At 46.1% G+C, this 14,588-nt stretch overlaps 1 protein-coding gene across 1 annotated transcript in view; it reads left to right on the forward strand.

The window, feature by feature from the left end:
- The window catches only part of PER2 (period circadian regulator 2), a 223,616-nt gene that overhangs the window by 179,348 nt on the left and 29,680 nt on the right, over positions 1-14,588 (forward strand). Inside the window, 2 exon segments of the mRNA XM_033958942.1 lie at positions 489-1,369; positions 6,160-6,327. Coding sequence (XP_033814833.1) covers positions 489-1,369; positions 6,160-6,327 — 1,049 coding nt within the window.

Raw genomic sequence — 14,588 nt, forward strand, 5'->3', positions numbered from 1 at the left:
TCTCTTTCTCCATTTGCCTGACAGAAGGACATATCACAGGCTTCTGGACTGTTCTGACCATACCAAAGGAAAGGAACTTAACAAGAAAGTTTAAAATTCCCCTTCTTTGTAAACAGTTTCCAATCTCAATAAGGTACAATATCATGCCTTATCTCAACCTCATTTTCTTTTTGTGAATAAAATATGATTTGGTTTGCTTATATGAAGGAGATAAGCATTGCAATAAGAAGAGTACAAGTTATATTATAAACAGTTAATAAGTCAATAGTTAGACAACCCATAAACATCAAACTTCAGTATTTGACCAACTAGAATGATATGTTATGCCTAGCATGTGCAAATGTTAATAGGAGTTATATAGTGAACTTCTCTGTCCACTTAGGAAGGCAAGAGACTATTGTATCCTTTTTGCTTAAGGATATCAGCAGTGGAGGATACTTTTGTTCAAATTATATCAGTAATACTTACTGTTATTTTTCTCCTCTCAGTTACACGTGGGCCAAGAAATGGATCTTCAGGAATAGAATTTTCTTGGAAGAAAAATGGAAAAAATGGAAAGAACAGAAAGTCCAAAACAAAACGAATTAAACAACAAGAATTATCAGGCAGTACTACTTCTGGTACAAAACAGTCTCCTAGGCCTTCATTAATAGACCTAAACAATACTGCCTGGTCACCCTCAGAAACTTCACAAGCAAGCTATCCACCCATGCCATTCCCTGCAGTACTGCCTGCATATTCATTGCCAGTTTTTCCAACCGTTGGAACTGTACCCCAGGTTCCTGAAGCATCAGTTTCTGAAACTAATAAGCCTCATGGTCCACAAAATAGCAACTGTCCTGTGCAGCCACCACCGTTCTCTACTCCTTTAGTAACTCCTATGGTAGCTCTTGTGCTCCCTAATTGTGTATTCCCTCAAATGAACAATAGTTTACCCCAGGCATTTTACCCTGGCCAGCCACATTTTTCAGCCCATCCAACCTTCACTCCACAGACTTTCTCAACACAGCATCCTCCATTCACAACTCCAACCCCTTTCCCTTTACATACTTTGTATCCAGCACAGCCTTTCAATTACAGCCTACCAACTAATCACGAAAGGACTCCTATAACCGAGTCACGAGATGGACCATCCCGTTCTTCCACACCACAGTATGCTGGTCCACAAGACCAGGCTTCTCCTCCTTTATTCCAGTCAAGATGCAGTTCTCCTTTGCAGCTGAACCTTTTGCAGTTAGAAGAAACACCCAAAACCTCTGAAAGACAAGATGGTGGCGTTGTTGATGGGACCAGTGGAGCATCTGGACCTTCTGGTGATGGTGGAGCTGTAAGCAGTACGGAAGCTATTAGTAGAGAAGATGGTGAACTTGTAAGCTACTCATAAATATATTTTCAAAATACTTCAATTTATATATTTCATATGAGCAGATTCTATGTTTGGTAAGGCATGTTTAAATGTAAAGCAGACAGAATTCTTTTTATTCATTATGCACTTATATGAAAAGTATTTATCTGTTAAACTTATTTCTGAATTGAATTTAATTTTTGGTGTTGAAAATACTAATCCTTAATCATATAGGCCTCTTCCCACAAAAAGTAACACATGAACAGTAGAGGAGCATTAAGGCCCATATTCTATAAACAGCACCTTAACTTAGGCGCTGGTAGGGTAGTTAAGTGCAAAATGCTATTTAAAAGACCTTTTAAAAGAATTTTCAGGGCACCTATCAGCATCTAAAAACACGGCACCAGAATCTCACCTACAGAGGCACCTTACAATGCCTAATACCACTGTAGGCGTGGCTAACGCTGGAAGTGGTGTTAAGCGACATAAAACAGCTCAGGCACGATTCACGTCAAAGGTAGGCACAAGAAATGTAAGCCTTGAAAACCCTGGTATACATTTCCAGTGCCTACCTTTCCTAAAGGTACGATTCTATAAATGGCGCCATTGCATGATTGACATGCGATCAGCGGCCACTTTTAAGCAATGTTACTAAATGTGTTTAGCACATCAAAGTGCATATTATGCAAAAGGATCTTCTTTTAAATATCCAGGGTTCATCCAAATTGTTCAGTAATCTTTTGTCAAAAGTATGTATGTAAATGAAGTAATTTAAGTGAGTTGCATGAGTTGCCCTAATAATTGCTCCCATCTACCTCTCTCCTTCAAAAGAGAATAATTCTAACATTTGTTCATTTTAGAGTACTGACATATGTTGGAGTGTTAAGCAGCTACTTAATGTGCTGTTGGAAATATAGAATTAAAAATGTACTGTTTAACTTTTGAACACCAACCCCCAAACACACACACACTCTAGGATATATATATAGTGCCACCTGTGCAAAGCTAATGTCCACAATTATTAATGAGATAAGAAAATGCCTCAGAATATTACAAAGCACACAAGATTAAATGTCTGTGCTCAATATTCAGTCACTGGCCCAAAAAACTTCCCCTTACAAAATTTTGGAAATAGACTGTTATTTCAGAAAAGTTGCACTTAATTTTTTAGGCAGATTTTTGTTGTAACTCTATTGGATAAAATTTAAAGAAACTTTTCACTATTTCCTAAGGGGAAGTGTTTTGAGCCGATGATTGAATATTGATTAATGAAGTTTGATCATGAAGTGAGGAGGGGCATTTTGGGTTTTTTTTGTTAATGTGTTTAATATGATACTCCTATAACCTTGTATGCTTTTATATAAATGTACAGTATAATATTTGTTCATTAATATGATTTAAGCTTTAAATTGTAGCTGAAACTGTAAATTACAGGTTTACCTACACATTTAGATTTCTGGTTTCTTTGGTAGTCTAGAAACGGTGAGCAAAATGTGAAATTTTTCACTGAAATACAGGAATGTCATACGACTAGTTGAGGGCTATGTTTTCAGCTGTTCATATCATTATAGCTTTGTGTCATTACATATTGTAGTTTTATAATGCATAATAGAAATAGTTACAAATTTGCTTGTTTTGCTAAATAGAGAGGTTGGCAAACAGCTGCAGGTAATTCCTTGTTAAAGGGATACAATTGATAGGTTTGACTAACTTTCAAAAGATATGTTGTCTATCAGTTTGTGCAGAGTACAATGGCCCGATTCACTAAAGTCAGCGATCATCACTAAACCTGTTTTCACAGGTTTAGTGACAATTACTGCTAACCAACCCGATTCACAAAACGGCCCACCGCGTGTTTTCCCCCTCGATCGCCCATTTTCCGATCCGGTCATGCAAATTAGTAAAACCCCATGCAAAATAGCCAAACAATTGATTCACTTACTTTGCTTGGTTATTTTCTATTGGGTTTTACAATCCTAAAAACCCAACTGCTGTAGACCTGTCGGTAACTATGTTACTGACAGATCTGCCAGTTTTTTTACTTTTTCTTATGGCACAGATATTTTGCATGTATTTCACACACAAAATATCTGTCCCATAAAAAAAAATTTTTAATCCCCCCACCGCTGCCGATGGCCCTCCCCAGCAACCCACTGACAACCCACTGAAAATCGCACACCACCTCCCCCAACAATTTCCGCGACACCACATGCTCCCCCGGACGCTCCTCCCCCCGCATGAATATGGCAGGAGGATCCAAAGGCACCTGAGCCAATTAGGGCCTTAGGCCCCTCCCTATACATCACATGATACACCGAGTAGCGTCCTAAGGCCCGCATTGCTGATGGTGGCTGGCGGAGGAGCAGGAGGGACTGAGCACCCCCTCCTGCTCCTGACTTAAAGGTACGGGGGGCGACGGCAGGGGGGGCCGACCCGATGGCTGGGGGCCCAATGGCAGGAGGAAGTGGGCATCCCTCCTGATGTATCAGTTTGGCGGGGGGCGCAGGGGTGGGGCTGATGGCAGGAGGAAGTAGGCATCTCTCCTGCCATATTCACACGGGAGAAGGAAACCATCTGGTAGCAAGGGGGAAGTGAGCATCCCTCTTGCCATATCAGTTCAGCATGGGGGGCCCGAGGGAGTGGGCATCTCTCCTGCTATTTTTATTTTGGTTCAGGGAGGGAGAGGGGAGAGGGCACTTTGTCGGGGGGTGGGGCTTTTTTTTTCTTGGGCAGATATTTTGCGTATGTAATACACGCAAAATATCTGTGCCATTAAAAAAAACAAAAAATGGCAGAAGCTCTGATAGCAGTGACAGGAGGCTGCTTCTCCTGTCACTACTGTTAGGGCTCTGCGCATGTCTCAATCACTCACTGAGCGATTGAGTCGGTGAGTTTGCATGCAAATGATTTGCACCTCCGTGCAAATAATTTGCATGCAAACTTGATAGTGAATCAATCGCGGTTTGAAAATCGGCCAGAGAATTGTCCAACAGCGATCTTTAGTGAATCTGGGCCCTAGTAAGTCACAAATGTATTTCTAATTGAATTAAAAAGTTATCACCTGAAACAGAGGTGAACAACCTCAGTCCTAGCTAGGTTTTCAGGTTCTTCACAATGAATATGCATGAGTTTAAGTTTACTGGCGCCATTGTTTGTAGACATTCATGATTATTTATTGTAGAAATTCTGAAAACCAATCTGGATGGTGACCCTTTAGAACCAGGTTTATGCACCACTAAATAGAGCATATTGTAATAGGACATGTTTATCCTATGAATAGCTGTTCATTTATTAATAGCACTAATGTTATGTGAAAAAATACAATATAGCAATCAACAATTAGAGAAATAGCTTCACTTTAACATATTTCCCCTAAAAATCTCGTAGCTCAAATCTTCATAAGTACATATATCTTTTTTTAAATATTTTATAAATACTTTCAAATATTTCTTATATATTCCTTTCATGGCGAAACATGATATCATGTTGGGAGTTCCCTTTCAAGATCATCGGGAGCACTGACAAGATGAGTATTATTTAATTCAGTGTTTTTCAACCTTTTGACACCTATGGACAGGCGGAAATAAAAGAATCATTTTGTGGACCGGCACCGGTCCGTAGACTGGCAGTTGCAGAATACTGGGCTATGTCATGGGCCAGACCCCGCCCATCTACACCCCAGACCCCATCCCTATAATAGTACTAATTGTAACACCATGTTTTCCATTCATTTTTCATATATATATACCCACAATATAATCCTATTAACAACACATAATGGTTAACCACAAAATTAAACTACACAAAGCACACTGTATGCTTCTCAACATTCATTCCTACCAGAACGCAGATAACTCCATGCAAATACAGGACCAAAAACTAAAAGTACTAATATATACAAACAAACTCTAAGATGCAAGTCTTGCATTGCAAGACTCTGCATGCAGTACAACCCCAGAGAAAAAGAAACAAATGCATTTCTTCCTGAACAGTACAAAATACAGACAGCTGATGTAAATTCTCAAAAGTGACACAATTCAATCAGTAGATTAAAAAATAAAATCATTCCCCCTACCTTTGTTGTCTCCATCCCTCCATGCTGTGCCTTCTGGCCTGCTCCTGCCTAGCCGTTTTATGCTGCCCATGGTGTTATCTTCAGGCCGGCTCCCTCTTCCTTACCGAGGCAGTGCACAAAGCCGCAGGCAGCGGCTCCTCGCACGTTCTGCACCTCATCTGGAAGTCTTCCCTCTGATGTTGAAAGAAGGCTTCCGGTTCAGGCGCAGGACGCGCGTAGGAGCGGCTGCCTGCGGCTTTGTGCACTGCAGCACTGAAGAAGAGGGAGCCAGCCCGAAGATAATGCCGCATTGATTGCACCGCGGACCAGCAGCTGAAGAACACTGCCTCGGGCCCGAGGCATGTGCTGGCCCTGTGGACCAGCAGGAAATTTCTGTGGATCGGCACCGGTCCAGTGGACCTGCACCGGTCCAGTGAAGAACACTGATTTAATTTGTTATGGAAACTATAAAAGTGATTTGAAAGTGGATACTGAAAGGAATATATAAGAAATATTTAAAAGTATTTATAAAATATTTAAAAACAGATATAAGATATGGACTTATATATAGATTTGAGATACACGATCCTTCTGAGCTAATGCATTATGCTCTGAAGGTAGCCGCTGAGGTCCTTGAAAAAAATCTTTTTTGAAATACTTTAAAGTAAAGATATTTCTCTAATTGTTGTATCCTATGAGTAGTACATTCTTAAAAATAAGATGTAGCGAGAATTAATACATGTATCCTTACACCTTTTAGCGCCTACCTGGTTTATTAAAACTGTTTGGACCATCAGCCAATTTCCCTTTTACCTCTGATTCCTTAAATTCCAAGGATCTTCTCAGGGGCATTGAGTTGCCAAGTATAATCTCAGAAGAAAACTTGTGTTGGAGTAATGTGAGATATACATGTTTTTACAACACTGAGGTAGGCTAAAATTGAGACAGTTTGGACATTTAATGGTGGGCATTAGGACAGTTATCTCTTTAGTTTTATCAATAATGCTTACTTGCTTTTTAAGAACTTTAGATTAAGACACAGTGCAGATAATGTTCAATGATATAAATAAAATTTCCTGATGCAACACTATAATATAATGTGGAGAAAATCTAACATAAGATGGCTGTGCTGAGAGACCATTTGTTCGGCTGAAGAAGTCTGTTCAATTTGTCTGCTATGATGTTTTGCTTTCCCACTAATTAAACTACTTTTGAGAAGTATACTGTGAGCAATTACCCAGTTCCAAATCTGGATCACTTCCATGCAAAGGAGGTGGGAACCTGTGCTCCCTTGTTTGTTCAGGTAGAACAAGGCAATTTTGTTGTCTTTACGGGCAAGGACTATTTGACGAAGACAGTTCTGGAATGTTTTTAGAGCATTGCCTATTCCTCTTAGTTTGAAAAGATTGGTATGGAAGGTTTGTTCGTGTTGCTGAGTGAGGATCTACTAAGGGGATGGGACTTAGTATTTACAAACAAGTAAAGTGTTTCTGATGTTACAGTGGGTGATAATCTAGCATCCAGTGCACCACATGGAGTGGTTAATATTAAGACAGATATAAAGAGGGCTCATTCAAAAGTAAGAGTTCTAAACTTTTAAAAAAACTTTGTTCAGATGGGGGATTACATCAAAGAATTGTTATAGGGATAGGAACATCTGGAAGAAGTAGGAAAGCAGTGTGAAAAACTGAAAGGAGCTATTGTAAGGACAACAAACCATTTTGTAAGGAAAGGAAAAGGAAAAGAAGGCTGCTTTGTAACAGCGGGATCTGGATAGACCCTGCTGTCTGCCTATCTAATATAATAAAATGGTAAGCAGCGCATGCGCAGTTCCTAAGTGTGCGCCGCTTTTCTGTGAGCTGTAGCGACACATAGGAAGTGCGCATGCGCGGCTTACGGTTCTTTGAAAGACGCGGCGGTGGCTACTCTCACGATCCCCGCCTGCGTCGGACTTCTGACGCAGGTGGGAATCATGAGAGGAGCCACCGCCGCGTCTTTCAACTAAAAAAAAAAGTCAAGACCGAAGTTTTTTTCAATTTCAGAGACGCTGCAGCGGCTCGCTCTCTCTCTCCGGTCGTCGGCGTCATCTTCGTTCCTCTCCCCGGCACATCCGAACCCCTGTTCAGCCTCCCATCCGACCCTACCTTCGGCTCCCTTAGTTCCTTGCCGCCGCTCCTCTTCTCTTCCCGCCCCGCGGTCCCAACAAACATCCTTACTCCAGCAGGGGCCGCAGCACTCTAAACACGCTGCTTCGCGGCCTGCTACTGCCCTGATTTGCTCTGCCCGACACGGGCAGAGCAAATCAGGGCAGTAGCAGGCCGCGAAGCAGTGTGTTTAGAGTGCTGCGGCCCCTGCTGGAGTAAGGATGTTTGTTGGGACCGCGGGAAGGGGGCGGCAAGGGACTAAGTTGGCCGGTAGTGCTGTTTTTCCGTGATGGAGGAACACGCGAAAAGAAAACGTTGGCCCCCGCCGAAGAAGTGGAAGGTGGAGGAGGGGCGCGAGGAGCCGGAGAGCTGTATGTAAGTGTGTGTGTGCGCGTGTGTGTATAGCCGAGGAGGAAGTGCAGGAGGAGCAAGGAGGTGGGGAGAGTGGATTTCCCCTACTTGGATGTCAGGCATCAAGAGGATTGGAGTAAAAGCTTTGGTCCTGTGATCCTCACTCTTTTCCTGGGGCTACTGCTGGACAGGGGGGGAGCAGGACATAAAGGAGAAGAGCTACTGCTGGACAGGGGGAGGAGGGAATGGGAGGGGTGCTGCTGGACAGGGGGAGATAAAAGGAGAAGGGCTACTGCTATATGGGGGGAGCAGGGAAAGGGGGGGGAGGTGTTGCTGGACAGGGAGGAGGTAAAAATAAGGGAGAAGGGCTGCTAGCACCCGTTAATGTAACGGGCTAAACAACTAGTATATATATATATATATAACCACAAACCCCTCTTCTTTACCCACCCTCTTAATTCCCCAAAAACACTAAGGAGTCTTCTGGTTGGTACAATCATCCACAGCTCAGTTTATTAACCAAACACATAACAAATCTTAACTTCATTAACAAAATGAATATTGTATAAAGCGCACCTCCCGAGCTACCGAGTGGCTTAGTTTTATTCCCTCAACCACGCCACCACAGCAAGAGTCAGAGGGGTGGCATGTCCTTCATGCCCCTTTTCCGGATCACCTGACCCACCGGGCACGGCTCCCTGCTGTCCCAATGCTCATTGCCTGATGAGCCTCCTGACCCAGTAGCTCGGGAATCCGCCATAGGCCTGTAACCTTACAGGGCCCCCCCCCCCAATAAACCAAGCTGCAGCTACGCGCCCAACCCAAGAACCCTCTCACACCCGACGGAGAAATCATCCAACAGGAGATCCCAACCGATATCGGATAGGTGTACCCGGTCTCTATGATAAAGGCCCGCACAAGTAACATCAACCCAGTCATGCAGGATCTGACCCCCCCCCCAACTCCACCACCCATTTTCCCACCTGTCGATTGAACTTCCCCAGCCCCCTGGTCCAACGCCGAGACGCTAGACACCGGAGCCGGGGAATAACATCCGACCAAACTACCCTAGCCCGAGGGAACCACGTAAACACACCCGTAAGTCATCCTTGATCATGTTGATGAGTTGTTGTCCAGACAAGTCATCGAAATCGTTACCCCCCCAAATGCAACAAGATGATGTCCAGATGACGCGGACGATGTAGCTGATCCGCCAACAAAGGCAACAGATGGCGCCATCGCATGCCACGTTGACCCCACCAGGATGCGCGTACTCCGCAATGACCCAGCCAAAGATGATGACCCCCAGGGCGGATAGCAGCTCATTCACTGGTCCAATGAACAAACGAATGGCCAACAATCCATACGAAATAACCACTCCATCTGGCATCTGAAAAGCAAAGCAACAAACTCAGCATAGTACCACACCACACACCCATCCACTCTGAACCACCCAGAATCTCCCAGCTCACTGGCCCTTGTTCCCATCTTCCACCCCCGGGTCCTCGCCCCCAGGCCTAATATAACCCCGAAAAGCTCCAGAAACCCAACGCCCAAGCCGTTGAATGCCAGCCTCCGGCAAACCGGCTGCACTAGCACTCGTCGCCGCACCAATCCGGAAAGAGTGCATCCCGAACCGCACAGGCTCCACTCCGCATCTCGCCAATGCCTGCCGCAAAACAGCCAGGAATTGGAACCGCGACAAAGGAGCCCCATCCGCATGTATAAACAGAACCGGAGACGCCCCACTCCGCACAGCCAAATATGCTCCCAGCCACTCAACGGAACAAGAGACACACCCCTCAACACGCCGCAGCACAATCCTCTACCCCCGTCCCTCTTGGTCAGTTTTAGAGCTGACCACATAAATATGGACCGACTGAGAGCCCAAACGCACATGCTGCACCAATACCCCCTACCCCTGGCCCCATCAGCGGCACTGACCAACAACTCGCCCACCCGAAGAGCACCAAAAAAGGCCAAGGAATAGGCGGCCCGAAACAAACAGGCCTCGAAAGGGGAACTAGCAACCTCTGGCAACACCTGAAGCAACCGCACTAGCAGCTCATGCCGAATCGGCAAACTAGTGTACCCCCTCCCCAGCACCGCTCTACCCGTGGCCCGCAGCAAACAAAGCAGCACAAAACTGGACGAAGGGCACGCCCAACCCAAAGCCCGGCAGAAAAAAGTAAAACCCGCCTAACGCCCATGCACCACCCCCCGAGAAACCCCGGCTCTGAAAGCGTCCAGCACAAAGTCCTCAAGGAAGGACTCGGCCACATCCCCCCGGGGACCAATCTCTACCAGTCAAAAAGAACGCCACTACCCGAAACCCTGCAGAATACCGGGACCACATGGCAGGGGCTATCGACAGGCGGAGCATCTCCCAAACTCCTTCACATCCAGGCGCCACAAATGCTCCGGCATCACAGTACCTTCCTCCGCTGCCTCTGGAGCCAGACGTCAAAACTGCGGAAAATTGAAACGAGATAAAGCATCAGCAACGCCATTCCGCAGCCCGGGCACATGACGCGCTCTAATAAACAAATTGAGCCGTAAGCAGCGCAACACCAACGCCCGCATCAGCCCATTAACAGCTAAACAACGCTCAGCCTGTCTGTTAACCACTTCCACCACCCCCATGTTATCACACCAGAAAACAACTTTGCGGTAACGCAACAGGTCAGGCCACAGTTCACAGGCAACGACCAAGGGGAACAATTCTAGAAGAGTGATGTTTCTGGTAAGCCCCCGCTCAACCCAGTCCGCAGGCCAACGCTCCGCGCACCAAGCACCCCTACAATACAGGCCAAAACCCACTCTACCTGCAGCATCAGAGTACAATTCTAAATCCCCATTGGACACTGCCGGCGCCTGCATAGGTAAAGTGCCGTTAAAATCACGCAAAAACACACCCACATACGGAGGTCTGCCCGCACACCCGCAGGGAGCCTCAAAAAATGCCGTTTGTCTCGCACCCCTGCTGTGGCTGCAGCCAATTGGCGGGAAAAGGCTCTACCCATGAGTAAAACCCCACACGCAAAATTAAGAGAACCCAACAGCGATTGGACCGCCTGCAACGTAGTCTTTTTCGAGGACAGCACGAGTTCAATAAAACCTAGCAATTGTTGAACCTTGGCCCCCAGAAGGCGCGTCACCAACGCCTCCGTATCCAACTCAATACCTAGGAACACCAGGGAAGTCACCGGACCTTCTGACTTCTCCCGAGCCAAGGGGATACCAAACTCCTCTGTCAACCGCTCAAAAGCTTCCTTCAACCGTGTACAATCCCTAGAACCCCCAGCACCAATGAACAAAAAATCATCCAAATAATGCACCACTGAATCAATACCAGTCTGCCGCACTACAACCCAATGCAAAAAGGAGCTGAACAGTTCAAAATAGGCGCAAGAGATAGAACAGCTCATCGGCAAACATCAGTCATAGAAATAAGCGCCATCAAAATGAAAACCGAGCAGAGGATAAGACCGCGAATGAATGGGTAACAAACGGAAAGCCGATTCAACATCTACCTTCCCCAACAAAGCACCCCTACCTGCCCGTAGAACGAACTGCAAGGCACAATCCACCACCGAATAACGCACAGAACACAGGTCGCGTGGAATACCATCATTCACCGAGGCGCCCACTGGTCTCGACAGGTTGTGTATCAACCGAAACATGCCAGCTCTTTCTTAGGGATCACCACCATCGGAGATATCATCATCTCCGGGAAAGGGCGCTCACGAAAAGGCCCTGCAATCCGACCCAAGCTAAGTTCCTCCCGCAACTTACTACGAACCACTACAGACAAATGAGAAACAGAAACCGCATTGCGTACCCGCGTAACTGAAATCCCACCCGAAAAGGAATCTCAAAACCAGAAGAAAAACTGCTCTCCAATAAACCCGCCGCACGAACCCTGCCATACCGGCACAACCACGGCCGCAATGCATCCACCCGAATAGGAGTGGGCAACCGCCCCGCCATACCCTCATTTTCTTCCACCGGCCGGAGGGCCCACCAGACGTTTTGGGCATTTGAGGGCAGAATGCGGCTGTCCACATTGCGAACACACGTGCCGGAACCTACAATCAGAGAAGGGGCAGCTGGATTTGTTAAATCTCCAACAAACGTCAGATCCCCCTCCAACTCCCGCCCCTGCCCCACCCCCGCCCGAAAGGGCCGACCACTCCCCTGCGGGACACGGCCACCCACTACGGGCACACTCAATGACTTGATAGACATATGTGTGAGCCACAAGTTAACATCTTGAGTGCCCCACGACATATGGGTATTCTCCTCCATTTTGTCTCTAAAAGCCTCGTCGTAGTTAAGCCACGACCAGCCCCCAAAACGCTGATAAGCATCCAGCACAGAGTCTGCATAAGCCAACAACAGACCATAGTCCCCAGGATGCGCACGCCCCCAAACACTAGCCAGCCGCAAAAAGGAATGCATCCAATTAAGGATGGACCGAGCAACCGGCAACTGCTTGGACTCGTTAGCCCCACGCTTCGATTTCTTCCGACTGCGCCTATGAGCTCTGCCTTCCATGAGCTGAAATATGTCTAAACATGAGCGGCACCGAATTTTGCGCCACAAGGCCTGTGGAACCTTCTCCCAGAGTTCCGTCAACGTTACCAACGCCGGAGCACCCCGACTTGCCCCCCCCCCCGCTACCGCCCGCCACTGAACTACCCACCCCGCCAGTAACAGGCCCATAAGAACATAAGAACTGCCATCTCCGGATCAGACCTTTGGTCCATCAAGTCCGGCGATCCGCGCACGCGGAGGCCCTGCCAGGTGTACCCTGGCGTAATTTATAGTCCATCATATCTTTATATGCCTCTCTTAAGGAGATATGCATCTAGTTTGCTCTTGAAGCCTAGGACGGTCGATTCCGCAATAATCTCCTCTGGGAGGGCATTCCAGGTGTCAACCACTCTCTGAGTGAAGCAGAACTTCCTGACATTAGTCCTGAACCTGTCCCCCCTTAGCTTCATTTCATGTCCTCTAGTCCGTGTCAAATTGGACAATGTAAATAATCTTCTCTGCTCTATTTTGTCGATTCCTTTCAGTATTTTGAAGGTCTCGATCATATCCCCACGCAGTCTCCTTTTCTCTAGGGAGAACAATCCTAGTGTTATAAGTCTATCCTCGTATTCCAGTTTCTCCATACCATTCACCAGTTTTGTTGCTCGTCTCTGCACCCTCTCCAGCAGTTTTATATCCTTCTTTAGGTAGGGAGACCAATGTTGGACGCAGTATTCCAAGTGTGGTCTGACCATTGCCCTATAAAGCGGCATTATAACTTTCTCCGATCTACTCAAGATTCCTTTCTTTATCATGCCCAACATTCTATTTGCCTTCTTTGCCGCTGCCGCGCATTGTGCCGACGACTTCAGGGTCCTATCTATCAGTACACCCAGGTCCTTTTCTTGTTCACTCTTCCCCAGAGTTGCACCTGACATTGTATACTCGTATTCCTTATTCTTATTGCCTAAATGCATTACCTTGCATTTCTCCACATTGAACTTCATCTGCCATTTCTCTGCCCATGTTTCTAACCGACACAAGTCGCTCTGGAGTTCCTCTCTATCCTCCTGCGATCTGATTGCCCGGCATAGTTTTGTATCATCTGCAAACTTGATGATCTCACTGGTTGTTCCTTCCTCCAGGTCATTGATATAAATATTAAAAAGGATCGGCCCAAGTACCGAGCCCTGGGGTACACCACTAGTCACTTTCTCCCAGTCGGAGAACTTCCCATTTATGCCCACTCTCTGCTTTCGGTTTTCCAGCCATTTGCCTATCCACCTTTGTATATCCCCCTCTATGCCATGGCTTTGTAGTTTCCTGAGAAGTCTTTCATGTGGAACTTTGTCGAACGCTTTCTGGAAGTCCAAGTATATTATGTCCACCGGCTTCCCACTATCAATTTGCTCGTTCACAGTCTCAAAAAATTGGAGTAAATTCGTCAAACATGATTTCCCTTTCCTGAATCCATGTTGACTGGGTTTCATCAAGTCGTGTGCGTCCAAGTGCCAGACTATGCTATCCTTGATCAGTGCTTCAACCATCTTGCCGGGGACAGACGTAAGACTCACAGGCCTATAGTTGCCCGGTTCCCCTCTCGATCCTTTTTTAAAAATTGGCGTGACGTTCGCTATCCTCCAGTCGTCCGGTATCTGTCCAGTTCTGATTGTCAGGTTTGCAAGTTTTTGCAATAACTCTCCGATTTCAACCTTCAATTCCTTTAAGACTCTCGGGTGAATTCCATCCGGTCCAGGGGATTTGTCACTTTTAAGTTTGTCGATCTGATAGTATATCTGGTCTAAGTCCACTTCAACTGTGGTGAGGCTGTCTTCTATTTCTCCTGCAAACACTTTCTCCGCTTCAGGTATTGTTGAGGTGTCCTCCTTAGTAAAGACGGACGCAAAGAAGGAATTTAGTTTGTCTGCGATTTGTTTATCTTCCTTGATGTACCCTTTTCTTCCCTGGTCGTCCAGGGGTCCCACTGCCTCTTTTGCAGGTTTTTTCCCTTTCACGTATCTAAAGAAGGGCTTGAAGTTTTTGGCCTCCTGGGCTATTTTTTCCTCATACTCCTGTTTGGCATCCCTCACCGCCTTGTGACATTTCTTCTGATCATCTTTATGTTTGTTCCAGGCTTCGGTTGTCTTTATGCATTTCC

Source organism: Geotrypetes seraphini, chromosome 9 (genome assembly GCF_902459505.1).
Source record: "Geotrypetes seraphini chromosome 9, aGeoSer1.1, whole genome shotgun sequence".
Classification (NCBI taxonomy): domain Eukaryota; kingdom Metazoa; phylum Chordata; class Amphibia; order Gymnophiona; family Dermophiidae; genus Geotrypetes; species Geotrypetes seraphini.